The sequence below is a fragment of the Primulina eburnea genome, chromosome 5 (genome assembly GCF_022965805.1).
Source record: "Primulina eburnea isolate SZY01 chromosome 5, ASM2296580v1, whole genome shotgun sequence".
NCBI lineage: Eukaryota > Viridiplantae > Streptophyta > Magnoliopsida > Lamiales > Gesneriaceae > Primulina > Primulina eburnea.
This window is the reverse complement of record NC_133105.1, coordinates 5,667,429-5,685,570: the sequence shown is the minus strand read 5'-3', so window position 1 is coordinate 5,685,570 and position 18,142 is coordinate 5,667,429. Positions and strand designations below refer to the sequence as shown.

The 18,142-nt window shown below is 32.9% G+C and overlaps 2 protein-coding genes across 3 annotated transcripts; one reads left to right on the top strand and one right to left on the bottom strand.

Moving 5' to 3' along the window:
* Window positions 1-2,703: 2,703 nt before the first annotated feature.
* LOC140832666 (alcohol acyltransferase 9-like) lies at window positions 2,704-5,325 on the bottom strand. Its single transcript, XM_073196802.1, is given in 3 exon segments — window positions 2,704-3,517; window positions 3,520-3,832; window positions 4,713-5,325. Coding segments are annotated over 3 exon segments (1,368 nt in total). The 5' UTR covers window positions 5,145-5,325; the 3' UTR covers window positions 2,704-2,894.
* A 9,067-nt stretch (window positions 5,326-14,392) lies between these two features.
* Window positions 14,393-17,577, top strand: LOC140832665 (mitogen-activated protein kinase homolog NTF3-like). 2 transcript variants are annotated; one of them, XM_073196801.1, is made up of 4 exons: window positions 14,393-14,755; window positions 15,214-15,368; window positions 15,456-15,882; window positions 16,565-17,577. In XM_073196801.1, exons 3-4 carry the CDS (start codon window positions 15,460-15,462, stop codon window positions 17,264-17,266), a joined length of 1,125 nt encoding a protein of 374 aa, XP_073052902.1. In that variant the 5' UTR covers window positions 14,393-14,755; window positions 15,214-15,368; window positions 15,456-15,459; the 3' UTR covers window positions 17,267-17,577. The 2 variants fall into 2 exon arrangements, with proteins under 2 accessions (XP_073052902.1, XP_073052901.1); XM_073196800.1 differs by lacking the exon at window positions 15,214-15,368 and having other exon boundaries at window positions 14,397-14,755.
* Window positions 17,578-18,142: the final 565 nt, after the last annotated feature.

The following is an 18,142-nucleotide window of genomic DNA, read 5'->3' as shown; positions in this document are numbered from 1 at the left end:
TTATCTCTGTTGACTATGTAAAGTCAAAGGATAATATAGCGGATCCGCTAACCAAAGGGTTAAACAGAGAGTTAGTTGCTAAAATGTCACGGGGAATGGGACTCAAGCCTATAGAATAAATTGGTGTGAAGGAAAACCCAACCTACGCTGACTGGAGATCCCAAGAACTAAGTTCAATGGGACAACCTAATCGCACTAATTTGGAGAATCACTGTGGGGGTTATCCCTAATCCATTCCTATCATGAAACAGTGAATGTTGAGGATAAGCTTACGGCTTTTAATGATTCTGATGAGAAGCAATATAGAATCACCTATGTGAGAGAGAAGTGGGGTTGCTTCGAAGGAATTGCAGGGCTCAATTTTAGACCCTCTTGCAGAACCAGGAGTGTGTTCATGGCCAAAACGAACACAATCATGAGAACTGAATAGTATTAGGAAGAATCTTGTGTGGAGTATATCTGAGCTCACACAAACGGCTGTACAGTTCAAAGACATCATGTCTACTATCAACCAGTGAATTATTATGCTTTCACAAGGGAAGGTTCAAAGGGTAATACCTACCTTTCCTATGCAAGATTCAACTGTTGAAATTTATCACAAAAACCGTTGAATATCTTTCAATTTCCATTCATGTGGGGGATTGTTGGACTATTTTTGGACTAGTTGGACTTTTGTAGTTTTGGGCTTGGTCCATTAGAATCAGAAATTGGACTAGCTTGTGGTTGGTAAGTGGGAAGTGTCCCACATAGGAAAAAGAACAAGGCATTGGTGAGCTTATATTGATTTACACTTTGTAGAGGTGTAAGTAAGATTGGTCAAGAGGCTCTCTCTCGCGCGCACAGGCGCAGGGGGGTGCAAATCATGGGCCCGATTTGCAGTGGAAAAAGGCTTGACTTGTGTGCAAGCGTATGTGCGCGACCTGGGCGCGTCGAATGTCGGACCGATCAAGACAAAATTTCCCACCAAGGTTCACCTGACTTTTGCTAATTTTCTTTTTCGAAATTTCAGTTATGAATGACCTTCCAGCTGCCTGACTCTTCATATGGCTCGCGTGACTGTTGGTGCTCCAGCTGGGTGACGGTTGGTGCTCCAGCTGGGCTGGCCTTTGGCCTTTCGAATGACCAACAGTTACAGCCGGAGTGCCTATAAAACAGAGGCAGCATCAAGTCTTTCAAGAATAATCCAACACACTCTCCTGCTTTCTGATTTTCGTAGCTTTGCTTCCAACTGTCTCGGCTGCTGCTGCTTCGCCAGTTGCTGCTCCCCTGTTGTTGTTCTACTCTCGTGATAAAGTTCAGGTACTTTTTCAGTTCGCCGTGGTGGTGCCCTGTGCTACGGTATTACTAGTTTTCCGTTGTATCCTGGGAAACAGACTTCCATGTTCATCCTCGCAGCACGCACCGGAGGGGACGAATTTGTTTTAAGGACACTGTATTTTCATACAGGCCTCGGTTTGATTTGATTTTTGCACTGTCCTGCTGTTTTGTTTATCATACTGCTTCGCTTGTTTTGCACGTTATTGTGCTATCTTTTGTTCGCAATAATAGTTCACTGTTCTCGTGTTTCTTTTTGTTTGCGCATATACATTTTGTATAACATTTATAAGGGAAAACTAGTTAGAAAACTCGTGTAAATCGTTAAAATTTGATCTTATTACAATTATAAGTTTTTTTAAAAAAAAATTTGTCGGATTTTGCTGATGTGGTGTCTGTGAACATATTTTATTTCAATAAAGTATGTGTACGAGAGATTTATTTAATCGGGGTGAATGAGATTTGAGTAAGAGTTTGAATGATGAAAAGAGACGTGCAAATTATCAACTAGTGAAGTAAAGGGGCACTAAGAGAAAAAACAATGTTATCAAGGACTACGATGTGATGATTGGAGTCGGAAAGTGGTTCTTTTTTTGATGAAGGTACGTATTTTATTGTCCCGATTGGTGCTTTTTTACATGGCATCATCATTATACAAAAGCATACTTCTGATTTCAATAATCATTTTTGTGACTAAGCATCCTTTTGTCTTCGTTCCATTTTTCCCGTAATATAATGATTTATGTATTATCATATCAATGTTTTCGATTAAAACCGATTACAATAGTTAAAAATCAAAAAAAAAATTGATAACATTGACCAAAAATTCAATTTTTTCCTACAAAAATATGTTGTAATTTTTTTTTTATGGCCAAATCGACGAGGTGTTAAAAAATTCAGTTTTGTTAAGATTGAGATTTGGATCTAACTCAACCCCAAAAGCTAGCTCAAAGGAGGAGGATGGTCAAACTCATATATGCAAGTCTCAGGTATATTATCCAAATGATGTGGACAACTAACACACCCCTCACGTCCAGGAATGAACATCTGAACGTGAAATTTACAAATGACCCAACTATGGTCAGAGCGAGTGGCCCAACTATAGACAATCCAATACATAAAGTTGGAATATGGGCTCTGATACCATGTTAACATTAAGACTTGGACTTAACTCAACCCAAAAACTAGTTCAGGGAGAGGATTGTCCAATCCTATATATGCAAGTCTCAAATATATTATACACAACCGACGTGGAACAACTAACAAGTTTTGTATTACTATTATGTAAAATATTACTGAAGTTCATTAGAAAAAATTTGGATTATATCAATATTTTCATTTTTTTTAACCCATAATCAGTGAAGGAAAAGTAGAACACGCAACCCAAGAAAAAACTTGAAATTAATTGACCTAAGCTTTAGGCTTTAGCATTTTAAAGTCAATACGTATGAATCGGACAAGAATACACGAAAATATATTATATAATACATGGATGATTCGTTCAACATGGGTACATAAGTTGTTGCTCGAATATAATCCTTTTTTTCAATGACAAACTCAGAAAACATTAGTTTTCTATTTTAGACACACACCATTTGCAAGTTCTCATCCCCGCACTTACTCTTAGCATCTCCATTTTCCAGGATCGCACACGTCTCAGTCATGTAATATTCAAATTTATCGATCATTGATTCTGGGATGGATACTAGCACTGTAACAGCATCAGAATCTCCAATAACCGGTAAAAATAAACAGTAAATATCACTAGTTACGGGTCCCATGTGTATTGGCTTTCCTTGTCCGAAATCCACGTCTTCCAACCCTAACTTGGACCATTGTGATATCACAAAACTTGCGGAAAGATCTGTCACGACCGACTTATCTTCCAACCTATCGACGGCAGACTTCACGTATTCATCATTTATTTCCGACTTCGCGCGTTGCACCAATTTCACACCATCATGCAAGTTGGGTACAATCAAATCATTAACCTTGGCCTCCGCACAAGCTAACACGAATCCATTCCCATAATATCCTTCCGGCATGTCAGTCCTCATTTTTTTCCTAACGTTAACAGAAAATAACAATTTCACCGAGATGAAACTAGGCAAATCTAGCGACTTAACCCAACAACGCCAAGTATGAGACGCTAAAACATCGAAGGTTGTACATTTCACGGAGGGGACACATTGTTTCTTCAGGTGAGTAACTTGTGAGGATGAAATGTCACGGAAGAAGCCACGAGCGGCAGGGAATGTAAATACTTGTTGAGATTGAGGGCATCGTGGGGATCGTCGGTAATTTTTGTGAACACCGGATGGGAAAAACTTACTCTTTGTGGGTTACCCGGTTTCAACACGTGGCGGTAATGATAAGGTAAAATGGGTAAATTCGTAGGATTAGATTGGGTTGTGAAGTGGGCCCAAGCATGTAGAAATTGGGACGAACCAATCCCATCACACAAGCAGTGATTGATTGCAGTACACAGAATCATTCCTTCACCTCGGAGATGCGTCACCTGTAACAGTAGAAAGGTAAATTTACGCCCACTTCTGTGGTAAAAACGGGAAATCAAAATATTAACCGACGAAGAAGCTTACGCCGTATGGTAATGAAAATAACTTGAGCTGACAGGAATACAACAGCTTAACAAAGACATGCAAATGAACGGTGGATTGCCATGTTAGTTCAATGAATTTTTATTTCGATAATATATATGAATAAATTTCATATCCGTTTTGGGTATAAAAATAATAATTTTAAAATGTTGCCTTTTGGGAACATGCATCTTTGAAGGGTTATTGTGTATGAGCTCACAGTACGTGGCCGAGGAAACACATGTTGCCTCCGATACGTCACCACCACGGATTACGATTGACAGACAGGCCTTATTTTATATATTATTTTTAATATGCCATAATAAAACAATAAAAAAAAATCCATAATAATAATCTACAACTGAGAAAAAAATTCTAAAAAAAAAAAATTGAATTCCCAGCACCATATTTGTTGAAATCTGTGTCTTTTACGATAGATAAGTGATGTATTCGTCATTCTATAGTACATATGCTTATAGATCTGATAATCCTTATTTATTCTTATACATGAGGTCCATTGAAAAATCACTGACTAAATATGTGAGAATAATTACAGATTGTTGGGTAGGTAATACTGTAAATATAGGTTGAATCCTAATTTTCCTGTGAGAATGGTATTTAATAATTAATTGCACTTTAAAAATTAATGTGTTATATGGAAATATATATATATATATATATATATGGACGATTATTTATATGATTCAAACAATAAATATATTGAATTCGCGAAGAAAACTTGTGATTTGTTTTCTTGGAAAAAGTTGAATGAGAAACTGCAGGTTTGATCTGAAATCTGACCTGAACTATCAAAGGAGGAACATCCAAGAAACCCAAGGCTTCGACTCTGTACAACAATTTCCTAAACGACTTGTTCGGCTTCCTCGCCATTTCAAGAAATTCGTCGGCGCTAAAATCCATCATAGCTTCTGCGAAAACAGCGCCTTCTCCGTTGCAGTCGACTTCCAGCTTATGATCATCGCTCTCCTTGGTTTTCCTGAGCCTCCCAGCCAATGGATAGTACTCCACAAGAACCCTGGAGAGGGAATTTTTCAGGGTTTCTGCGCTAACGGATTTCCGGAAAAGATAAAGGTATTTGATGGAGAATCGTAGGAACTTTTGATCGTCGAGATTGGAGAGGTAAAGTGTGTGATTCGGAGTTGGGGTTTTCGGGGAGATGAACGTTGGCTGGTTTACGTAGGTACAATCTGGGAGCTCGAAGGATTTGAACATGGCGGTGAAGAGAGAAGAGAATTAATGCAGGTTGAGTTGAAGAAAACGATGAGCTAATACAGGAAAATAAGTACGATGAGATTCCCTAAGGAGAGCATGGGGGCACGAATTGGGTCATCTCGAGTTCTGATTTATCTTCAGCTATTTTATAAACGAAAACTTAATTGAGTTCAAGTTGTCTTTCGAGGATATTGCTCGAATTTTTTTGTAAAATCCAAGATTTTTTTTCATAATGTGATAATATTTTGTAACTTTTTTTTTAATATTTAGTAATTCAATTGTATTAAGATTTGTGTAATCTTCGAGAATCTATCTCAATATAAGATGTAAGATTTGCAAGATTATCTAAAGTTGAGCGGATAATTTTATCGTGTACAATATTTTGATCTCAAGATTTAAGATAATATTGTGTATATATTTTCGAACTTATGAGCAGATAAAGATCTAATATTTAAGATGATATTGAGATAGCCGAGATAAATATCAAGCAAATGATAATATGATCTCTAGATTTCAAATTCAAAGATGTATTTATTGTTTAATTTCGAAATATCCAAAGAATGAAGATTTAGATTCCGAAATATTATCCAAGATCACGTACGGATAAAAGATTGAGAAAATTATCTTAGATTTAAATTTGATTTGAAAATTCAAACGAGATGATAATACACGATCAAGTTAGCAGTAACTCCTCTATAAATAGGAGAAGCTCTCATTCAGAATTTACATCTCATTTACACCTCAAATTTCGTGTTTTGCTATCATATTTTCGAAATTCTTCTCCAAAATTCTACACGAGTCATCTAAATTCTATCCAAGTTCAGAAATTCTTTTCTCTCGCTCGGATAGTCGGAATCCGATCTCTATCATTCAGAATATACTTACATATATTTCAAATAACATATCCAAAATTCGACTAAATCCAACTGTTAGTTAATTATTAGATTATTTTATATACTATCCTAACGATAGCATCAACTTAACTCTCTTTCCTATCTTTTTATTGGATTTCCTAAAACATCTCCACGACGACCGTAATTGATGAATTTTATTTTTTAATTCATCACCACCAATTTTTTCTTCGACGGTCCAGTTAACTTGAACCCTTCAAAATGGAGACGATAACATGCGTTCCCTCGAATCTCGATCGTCCTCTAGCTTTAGTGGCCAAATTATTCTTGTACTTGATAAAATTAAGAACCGTGGATTCAAATATTTTGACGACTTCTTTACTTTAAGTCTCATGTGAGACCGTCTCACGGATCTTAATCTGTGAGACGGGTCAACCCTACTCATATTCACAATAAAAAGTAATACTCTTAGCATAAAAAATAGTAATTTTTCATGGATAACTCAAATAAGAGATCCGTCTCACAAATACGATCCGTGAGACCGTCTCACACAAGTTTTTGCCTTTTTATATAGTCATATTTTCAAAACACATAAAATTTTTAGAGACGATATATTATTTGGTCACTCATGAAAAATTATTACTTTTTATATCAAAATTATTTTTTATTATTATATATATAGATATGATTCATCCGTATGAATAAAAATCAATAAAACCATCTCACAAAATAACTATTATTTTCAAAATATTCGACAAAAGATTAAATTTTTTTTATTACAACATTATGATGGAACGAAGACGGACGTGGATCTAAATTTGTCTAGGCTGTTCTCATTCCAAATAGTACTACTTTTTGAGTCGTTCGATAGTGCCGTCGCTATATTAATTTATCTTTAGTTACGATAATTTTTTTTATTATTAAATTATATAAACTTTTAGATATAAGCCTGTCAACTATTGATTCAGAATTCTTGGTAGGTTATGATGACAACTTAAATAAGACACAGTGCGAATCTAATATGAAACCCACGATTCATCTCCCATCGATCGAATTGGGTAATAATTTATGTTATCTTCACAAATTATTTTACTTTAATAGCCAAAACCAAACATTATATATGAAAAATTGTATTTTTTATCATCTATTTTTGTATCAAATTTCAGTTTTAGTATTGTATTTTTAGATTTTTTTTTATTTTAGTCCTTTTTTATTAGAAATATTAATGTACGTGGTGTTGATATATCCGCACTGTATTGGTGTCACATAAACACTAGATCGAGAAGAAAACTAAAATTTTCAAAAAAGAAAGATATTGGACAAAAATTAAAATTTGACAACATAAAATTACACATGACCGAATTTTTTTTAGAATAACGATGGCTAATTGGATATTGATGAATTATGTTCAAATATAGTTTTTTTTTTAAATTATAACAAAAAAGTAATTTACCATTTTAATTTATTTTAAAGTTCAGTCGTTCCCTACAGAGAAAGGTGATGCCCACAGAACCTGCTTAAGTGGATGCTAAATTAAACAGTATTAAAATTATGTGACATGATTGATCATATATTGAATATCTTAATGTAACGCCAAATAATTAATTAATGCATAGTTGAAAGCATGCATGGCCATGCATTATTTTGAATTCTTTCTATTTTTAATATATATATATATATATATATATATATATATATATATATATATATATCAGACATTTTAGAACATACAATTACTTTAGCATGTTAAACATGTATTTTAAAAATCATTTTTAATTTAATAAGATAACTGAAATATGAGAGAATGGTGAACTGTTAAAATCATTGTATATAACGAATCGTTGCGTATGCTTGCATGTCACTGTGTCGGGAAAATTTGGATTTCTTGTTGTGTTATTTCGCGTCTTTTTTTATTTTGAGTCTTGTTGTTCCGGTTACATCCTAGTCTACTTATTTATATATTGAGAAAGTCTCTCGGGAGACGGTCTCACAATTCTTTATTTATAAGAGGAGTCAATCCTACCGATGTTCACAATAAAAAATGATATTTTTTCATTGACCCAAATAAAAGAGCAGTCACACAAAATACGAACCATGAGACCGTTTCACACAAGTTTTTACCTTATCTTTTTTAGATTTTAGTCGTTATTTATGGGAGTGTTATCATGATAACAAAAAAATGATGGTGTGCCACCGGAAAAAAAAAAAAGTTAGCATGATAAAAGACATTGCTGGCGCATACAATATTAATATTACAACAAAACTCCGATAAAAAATAATTAATTAAATTTTTAAAAATAAATTTTTTTAGTCAAAGAAATAAAACTATAAATTGATCAATGACACAGAAAAATTTATGATTACAATTTTCCCCACTTTATTGGGAAACAAATTTTTGGGTTCTGGAGAAATACACAAACAAGTGCTCCAACAACTAACAATTTTTTAGATAAATAAATTTTGATTTACTTTTTAACGACGGTTGATGTAACAATTTAACCATGGTTAATTAGGTCGAACTAAATGTCTAAATCCATGAATACAAGTAATGACTGAATAATAAATAATTATACTAATGCAAATCATGATCTAAAATATTTTTAAAAATGACACTTAAATCGCGCTAAATAATTATAATTAGAGAAACAAATGGACTAATAATTTTGCTGATGTCGAGAAGTAAAGTAGTTTGACCGGGTAAAATAAATTAAAGGTCATTCGTGTCGTTGACTAATTAATTAATTATCATTATCTGGTAAAGTGTCATTTAAAAATAAAAAATAGTACCATGTTTCGAAAACCTTTTGACTGAAAACATGGAATCAGAAATTTAATTCCTAAAGTAAAACTTACCTTACATAGAAATTAGCCATTCAAGGCGCAATTCGGGGAAAATATTTATTTTTTTCCCTTTGCTTTTCGTAAATTTGGTTTATTGAATCTGCTTTTCGATATTATATTTTATTTAATGTATGTATATATTTTTTGGTCTCGGACTATTCTTTCTTGACCATCGTACCTAAACTTTCAACTGGTTAATTATTACAACTGAATAAAACTTTGGCATATTTAAGAGCTAGTGAAATATGTGAACGTTTGATTAATGTTCACAAGTTTTATTTTATCATTCAACATAATTTTGTGTCAGTCTATAACGTATGATTTGTTCAGTACTGTTTAATTTGCTAATGTGATTTTCACGCAACTGCGTTAGCTCAAATGTTTACTCAGTATGCATCGGATTTAACGTTTGTAAGTTGCATCATCATAAAAAAAAATTATTTGTTTTTTTTTTAAAGAAAGAGCTCAAGTATTATGAAGTTATCATAACGTTAAAATAACAATTTTCCAAGGTTTTTAACTGACTAAAAGATGTTTGTTCCGAATTTGATTTCATTTATGTATCCCTGGATAGATGGAACATACGAATTATAATACATTCCTTTATTAATTACTGGAAAATAGTTAAGAAAACAAAATCGGAAAGTTTCATAAATAGAAATGTTTTTTTTAAATATAAATAAATCGATATTTTTTTTAAATAAAATAAATTAATTTTTTAATTATTACATCAATAATTAAAGAGGCCCATTTAACTTACCGAATTGAGTCCATTTGTCTATAAATGAAAAGACGAAGGGCCCAATTTGGTCAAACATCATACATGCAAAATAATGATCTGTTATTTCCTAAATTTAAATTTCCATATTTGCTTAAAGAAGCAATAGTAAAAATCAATTCTTTATTACTATATAATTATTCATTATCCGATTACTATTAAGAACAAATTACATCGGCAACTCTGTAACAATTCAAAAATATGAGCGACCCTTATGTAAAATTAATTGTATTCAAAACTCCACCTCTTACAAATAGGATAGACATGCTCGAGTTTTTTTTAACATAATGTGTTTGATTTTCAGAAAAATATATGGATTTAATGTTTTTTGTGATAATATATATAATTAATTGAATTTAATAATAATTAAAAAAAACTATAAATAATGGATTGCACAGCTATACATGTTAGCCAAACTAATTAACGGGTAGGCTTCTCATTTTAAAACTTTATAAAGCAAAAAAAAATTATGTTTGCGACGCTTTTTGCGACGGAAATTAACAACGTCGTTAAATTCATTGTCACAATATGGTTTCTCAAAACTTGTCGTCAATTAGCGACGATTTTGAGAAACTAAATTGTCGCTAATTTGGCGACGGTCTGTCGCTACTTAACAACAAATGGGTTGGGTATTGTCAATCCAACCCATTGAATTTTGTTGGCGGGCCGGGGCAATCCTACATACACAACGTACATTGACATCTTAAGTTGTAGTCCTCCATTTTCTGCCACATTTGTTGTTACAAAAATATATCTAAATCTAGAAAGAGAGAGATCTGCTATCGACATTTTAAGATGAGATATAGAAATTTCTCGGAAGGTTCGGATCTTTGCCAAAGTTTCAAAAAGACAATTATTATGGAAGTGAAAAGATGAAACATAACACCTTTGCTTTAGTCTTAATTAATTCTTATTATAATTATGGATTTCTCTTTCTTAACGCATGATTGAAATTTGGAGCTGTGTGAAAATGAATAGTTATTCACTAACAATGAAGATTAGGCAAAAACTCGTGTGAGACGGTCTCACGGATCATATTTGTGAGACGAATCTCTTATTTGGGTCATCAATGAAAATATATTACTTTTTATGCTAAGAGTATTACTTTTATTGTGAATATCGATAGGGTTGACCAGTCTCACAGATTAAAATGTATGAGACGATCTCACATGAAACTCATCGAAAGAATAATGGCTTGTGGAGGTCCATAACTAACTAAAGGGTCAAATTTGGCTGCTCAGAAGCAACCATGAGGTCCTTTTTTTATTTTTTTAATACAAAGGACTAAATGTTGAATTACATGAAATAATATTGTATTTGGATGGAAGGATTTGAAACTATGTAATTCAAATCTAAACAAACTAAGATTGTGTCTGGATGAATTTTTGTTGATAGATTTCAAATTTAACATTCCTTAAATTATGTAAATATAATAGAGATTGTGATAATTTGAAATTCACCGAAATGAATGTCATTTTAAATTTATCATTTAAATCGATATCAAATTAAAAATTTCTCTCCAAATCAAATCCTTAAATTCCAAAGAACTAAGTTGGAGTATTCGAGACTTGAAACAAAATTAGCTACGAATATGATTCGAAACAAAAAAGAAAAACCGAGTAAAAGGAAAAATAAGATATTATTTTGTTATGTAAACTAATATAACTTAATATGAGATATCAGATACGGCGTCGTACGTCCGGAAGAATATCTCCAAACGATGCGTGTTTGGCTGGAAATTGGATTCCTGACATTATTGCTTCGAAGCAAGGTTCTAAAAGGCGTGAAGCGCCCCGAAGCGCGGATGTCGAGCTCCAAGCTTTTCAAGCTTAAGCGAGATTAGCACAGGCTTAAGCGTGAAAAAGCGTTTTTTATATTCAGTGTAATTGTAATTATCTCAAACCTATAATTAGATAAAATAATACATAAATATGATAAATTTTATGTCTGATGCATTAATTCTCATATTTATAAAATCATAAAATATCAAAATTACAATCTTAATTTGTTTTTGCAACTAAAACACATTAAAAATGTTAAATATTTGTCAAATCATTATCAGACATGCTTAATCATAATTAAAATTAAAAAATAAACATCTAAATTATAAACCTAATTTATTATTTTAAAATAAAAAAACATACCTTCAAAATAAAAAAATTAATAGATGCGATCAATTGTAGTTAAGCACGCTTAATCAAACACCTTAATTATGCTTAATTCGGTCAAACTACAGTTTGACCGCTTTTTTCCGCTTTCTCCGAAGCGGGGCGTTTTCGCCAAGCTTCAAGCTTAAGCGAGCTTAAGCGGAGCTTAAGCGAGCTTTTTAGAACACTGCTTCGAAGCTTACCAAGGCATGTTCGTAAAAAAGGTCACGATTTTTAATTGGATAATCAATGGTTTGTAATTGTAGATTTTACCTATTTTATTATTCTTCATTTATTTTCGAAGATGGAATGTCTCAAATATAGCTGATCGGTAGATAACCTCTTGATTTAAATTTTTTCTAGGACGCATAATATAAATTTTGAGAGTAGGTCTCTTGTGAGATGGTCTCACAAATCTTTATCCGTGAGACGGTTAACCCTACCGATATTTACAATAAAAAGTAATATCTTAGCATAAAAAGTAATAATTTTTCATAGATTACCAAAATAACCGATATTCACCATTAAAGTAATATTCACTGTGTGTTTGGTTGAGTGGATTAGATAAGGATAGATTAATAGTCAAATATTTATCGTTAAAATTTTAAGATGTTTTAATAATCATTTTGACCCGATTTAAGATCAATTTTATTAATCAAATAGTTATCTATAAAATTGGATCTTAAACCGGGTCAAAATGATTATTAAAGCAACTTAAAATTTTAACGATAAATATTTGATTATTAATCCATCTTTATTTAATCCACTCAACCAAAATACAACCCGTGAGTCTGTTTCACAAGTTTTTGCCAAATTTTGAATAGGTTTTTTGTGAGACGATTTCACGGATCTTTATTCACAAGTCAACTCTGCTCATATTTGACATAAAAAATAATGCATTTTCACTTGTGACCCAAATAAAATATTTGTCTCACAAAATTAATATATGATACTGTCTCACAAAAATTTGTGTGATAAATTTATACAAATATAAAATAAAAATGTATCCTCATGTTTTATATTTAGTTCTTTAATTCGCTCATCTCATTATTTCAATATCATTATATCACTTAAGTCTCTTATATTTTTATGAAAATTGACACATATATCAATGATCCAATAGTTAATATTTACCGACATCAGAATAAATACTTCACATAATATAGAATAGTCTCATTATACTCAACACGCATCTAATTTAAATCCACGATAAAAATGGGGAAATTATGAGTTGGTTCAACTAAACTTGCAAGGACCTAAGATTTAGTCAAACTGAATGCTCTAGAGTTACCGACAAAGACGATACAAGTAATAGAAAAATTTGCTCAATAATTGTATTTGAAATCTACCATTATTATCATATAAATTTCATAATTTGGCGGATTTTTTTATTTAAAAAAACTTATATGATTAATATTTATGTAGTATCTAGAAACTTGATTTTTTGTAAGGCAGTCTCACAGAAACCCATCGAAATAGAATTTATGACATGCTTAGATTTCCTTCCTTTAATAAAGGATAACAGTCGAAATCAATTTAGAGCTTACTTCAAATCAATTTATTGCAATTTTGATCACACGTGTTTTCAAATTATTGTATTAGTCATATATCTTTTAATGTTTGTCAAGTTTAAACCTTTTTTCATTGATGCGGATGATGTGACAATAGTCATGTCAACGTTACATAGGTGTTAACTACTTCTGTCGACGTCTAAATTGAGAAAAAATATCATATTAGATTGAAATTCGACAACATAAAAAACTAAAGTTTACGAAAATGCAAGTTTTCGATTTTTTGTGGGTTTTTTTATGACACCTATAAAAATATCTATAACTATAATAAATAGACACTAGCAAACATTCTATGCATATTTTTAGTATAACACTATTTTTTCCACTTCTTTTACCATAACATATTTGTTTTGGACCCAAGCAATGTGGTGTTTAATTCCGTCGATACGTGAGTTGCCAATTATTTTATGAGGTAAATTTGAATTTTGGTGAATAAGTTCGCCTAAATTTTTTTATCCTCTCATATCAATATTTTAATCAGTTTTTTGTAATGTGTAACAATATTCAAATTATCACAGCTTTTAGATGGGACGGTCTCACGAGTCATATTTTACGAGACATATATCTTATTTGGGTCATTCATGAAAATTTATTATTTTTTATTCTAAGAGAATTACTTTTATTGTGAATATCAGTATGATTGACTCGTCTAACAAATAAAGATTTGTGAGACCGTCTCACAAAATACCTACTCTTTGTAGATTCAGTCGACATGGTGCGTTTCAGTGTAACAAGACATCTCGAGTTCGAGACTGATCTCACCACTCTATATAACAAAAAGAAAAAAATTATTCGAATTATTATTTTATATATATATATATATATATATATATATATATATATATATATATATATATATATATATATATATATATATATATTATCTAGTACATACCGTCCACAAAAAATAAGAAAATAACGTGGTATACTTAATTTTGTTGTGTATATAACATGATTTACATTGATAATTAGGACAAAAGAAAAATAAATTAAATTAAAATGGAAAATTGTGGCTTCATTGCTGCTGATCCATACTTTGATTACGACCACACAACCAATCATATTATTTACTCTCAAATTGTATTTTTCTTGGAAAGATTTTGTCAATATTACCCCCTGAGGGATTCATAGCAGTGAAAAGTTTTATCGAGATGTGAGGTAATTATTTGCTGTAGATCCTAGTGATCCGATTCAGTGAAATTCAGGAAACTTCAGGTGAATTCAGCTTCCAAGTGAGCAATTTGTCGAACAGTTTGAAGAAATTGGGTGATATTGTTGAGAATCGGAAGAGAAGACGGTGATTTGAGCAAGGACTGGGGTCGAATTTGAGATGAAGCTGGGATTGGATGGAATGATGAAGAATTTGAATTTTGAGGCGCTATTTTAATATTTAGGGGATTTTTGGAAAATTTTCAGCGCAAAAGTATGTGCTTTCGTTTTACTTATTTGTTGATTTTCGAAGTTATGCTGTTTTTTTTTTCCAACGATGGAGTAAATGGAAAGTAACAAAATTTCCTTTTTTCACATCTCCCAAGTTACCTTATTATGCTTGTTTTAACTACTTGTCATTCAACTATTTGATTTCTCGTATTTCATGCTCGAATGTATTGGGTTGAGTTCGAATGAGATAATTGGGTAAAACTACAAATTAAAGATGAATTCGGATTTGGTTTTTGATCCAAATTGGTGAGAACACTGGTTGAAAGATTATTCTATCGTTGTATTAGACTTGAATCTCATTGTGCTAATCTGTAATCCTTATTTACTGATCGAGCATTTTCGTTAAAAGATTCTACTGTGTTCTTCAACATTGAATTGGCTTTCTCGGAAGAACCGTCGGTGGATCCTGCTTTATTTTCCGTGTGCGTGTTTATATTGCAGCTACAAGCCTACAATGCTAAATGTTGAATAATTTTATGCGATTTTGTTCCATCAATGGGAGTTTCCATTGGTCATCATGTTCGAATATTGCTGCAAGCCTGCGAGTGATCTGATTATGGTGATCGGGCCATAATACGGTGTAAAACTCTGTATATGTAATGTACTTATACGTATTATCTGTGTTTATATGGCAATCTTTCTGCTGAAAGCTTTGTATAACTGTTTTTCTTTTATGGTTTCAGTAGTATGGCAACTCCAGTGGAACCTCCAAATGGCGTTAGATCTCGAGGGAAACATTATTACTCAATGTGGCAAACACTTTTTGAAATCGATACTAAATACGTGCCGATCAAGCCTATTGGTCGAGGGGCATATGGCATAGTGTGTTCTTCTGTCAACAGGGAAACTAATGAAAAGGTTGCAATCAAGAAGATACATAATGCCTTTGAGAATCGTATTGATGCACTCAGAACCTTGCGCGAACTGAAGCTTCTCCGGCATCTTAGACATGAAAATGTGATAGCTCTCAAAGATGTCATGCTGCCTATACACAAGGGAAGTTTCAAGGACGTTTACTTGGTTTACGAGCTTATGGATACTGATTTGCATCAGATAATCAAGTCCTCTCAGACACTTACAAATGATCATTGCCAGTATTTCCTCTTCCAGGTACCTTTTCATAATCTTTTTTAGCATGTTTACAGTGTAACTGTATATGTTTGTTTCATTTCTGAGCCACACCTTTTGAAGACTGGCAGAATGAATGTCTGAGCAATGTTCTGACTAGACCTGCGCAGTGCTGAAAGATTTATTGAATGGCCAAAACCATTTGTAATACCTTAATATTTTGTTCCAGGAGCAGATGGGGCTAATTTTATTAGTATCACTGCAATTATAGTGTCAGACTATCTGTTAGTGAGTGTGAACCAATTATGTAATGTTGAAATCCCCTGTGCTGATACACACACACAGTGGCATTATAAAATCCCTGCAATTTTTCCTAGTAATATGATACTATTTGATCAAATATGTCGATTCTATTGTGATTCCTTCACTTATTCAAAAGAATGCATGATGCAATTATCGAAACCTTGAGCTCTTGAAAGTATAAATACGATCCAGGAATCATGACAGTATCCAAGAGCTAAGCATCAAGAAAGAGATCACCCCTTTCTTTGGAAGGATTCCCTACTTGCTCACGCACAACAATGAGCTTCTTAGATTGAAAACATGGTTGCCTTTTTTGCGATCTTTGGATTGTCGAAGTCAGTATGCATGGGACTTGGTATTTAAAAACTGATCAAACCTCCCCAACCTCCTCTGGCCTTCTCACTTTTTTTTTTCAATGCAGTTACTTAGAGGTCTGAAATATCTACACTCGGCAAACATTCTTCATCGTGATTTAAAGCCAGGGAACCTACTGATTAATGCAAATTGTGATCTAAGAATATGCGATTTCGGGCTCGCACGCACAAACGGCGGCAAAGATCAGTTCATGACAGAATATGTGGTGACTCGCTGGTACCGTGCCCCGGAGCTCCTTCTCTGCTGTGACAACTACGGCACATCCATTGATGTGTGGTCCGTTGGTTGCATCTTTGCAGAACTTCTCGGTAGGAAGCCTGTTTTTCCAGGTACCGAATGCCTTAACCAGCTTAAATTAATTATCAACATACTCGGTAGTCAACAGGAAGATGATCTCAAGTTCATTGACAATCCAAAGGCGAAAAAGTATATCAAATCTCTTCCATTCTCCATGGGAACTCCGTTTTCTCACCTTTACCCTCAAGCCCATCCTTTAGCTATTGATCTTTTGCAAAAGATGCTTGTCTTCGACCCTTCAAAGAGGATTGGTGTAACCGAAGCACTTCAACACCCGTACATGTCTCCCTTGTACGATCCAAGATGCGACCCTCCGGCGCAAGTCCCCATCAATCTTGACATTGATGAGGATTTAGGGGAAGAGATGATTAGGGAATTGATGTGGATGGAAATACTAAACTACCATCCTGAAGCCGCTGCGGCCGATATGGAAATCACCGTCCAACCTTAAGTTCCAACGTAAGTTTCGCAGTGGCGATAGCATCTACTCTTTGTTTTTGTAACATCAGAAGTTTATGTCAACATTTTCTGCTGTTTTTTCCGTTCCAATAATCTTACCAGACTATTGAAGCAGTTTGGCTGCCAATGTGCTTATTACCACGTCTGTTCATGGGCTTGAACTTTTTATAACAAGTTCCTACTACTTTGTACATATATTTGTCTGCAAAAAATCAAAAAATGAAAACAAAAAATCTTTGTACATTAATCATATGCTGTCTAATGACTTATATATAAGAAAAACTATTTCAGGTGTGTGGTGAATGTTTTATGACAATTGTTGTGAAGATTTTCTGTTTCTCATCTGCTATTAGCCTATTACCATTCTGTCCATTCCTGTGTTAGTGAAGATCCAAAATAGTTCTGTGTTTTTATTGCCTCAAAAGAAAGAAAGAAAAAGTGTTCATGATTTCTCACCTTGAAATCTGAATTGCGCTTTCTTTGATCTTTTAATTTTTTATATTTTCAATTTTTTTATTACTGGGCAAATGTATAAAGATCTTATCCATTTAACCATCTTTTTACTTTTATAAAATGTAGTAATCCTTATCTTGACTTTTTTTTTATCCAGCTTGAAGCTAGTTTTTGTCTTTAAGACACTGTTCGAAGGAACTTGACAAGAACTTTGATCAACTCTCATTCATGCACCGCAATTTGCAACACTCTGCCTAAGCATGCCCGCATTAATTACTACACGCATAGGTACCGTAGTTAGGAATCCTTGTCAAACTATGTAGAATGCAATTGGCAGATATCACATAGATCTATTTTATTGCAGTAGCAAATTGAAACATTTTTTCCAATTATAAAAGATTTTAACTTTATTTTC

Coding starts and splice junctions, on each gene's coding strand:
- LOC140832665 (XM_073196801.1), top strand. CDS start 15,460: ATGGCAACTCCAGTGGAACCTCCAAATGGCGTTAGATCTCGAGGGAAA. Junction 15,883..16,564: donor GCCAGTATTTCCTCTTCCAG/GTACCTTTTCAT, acceptor TTTTCAATGCAG/TTACTTAGAGGTCTGAAATA.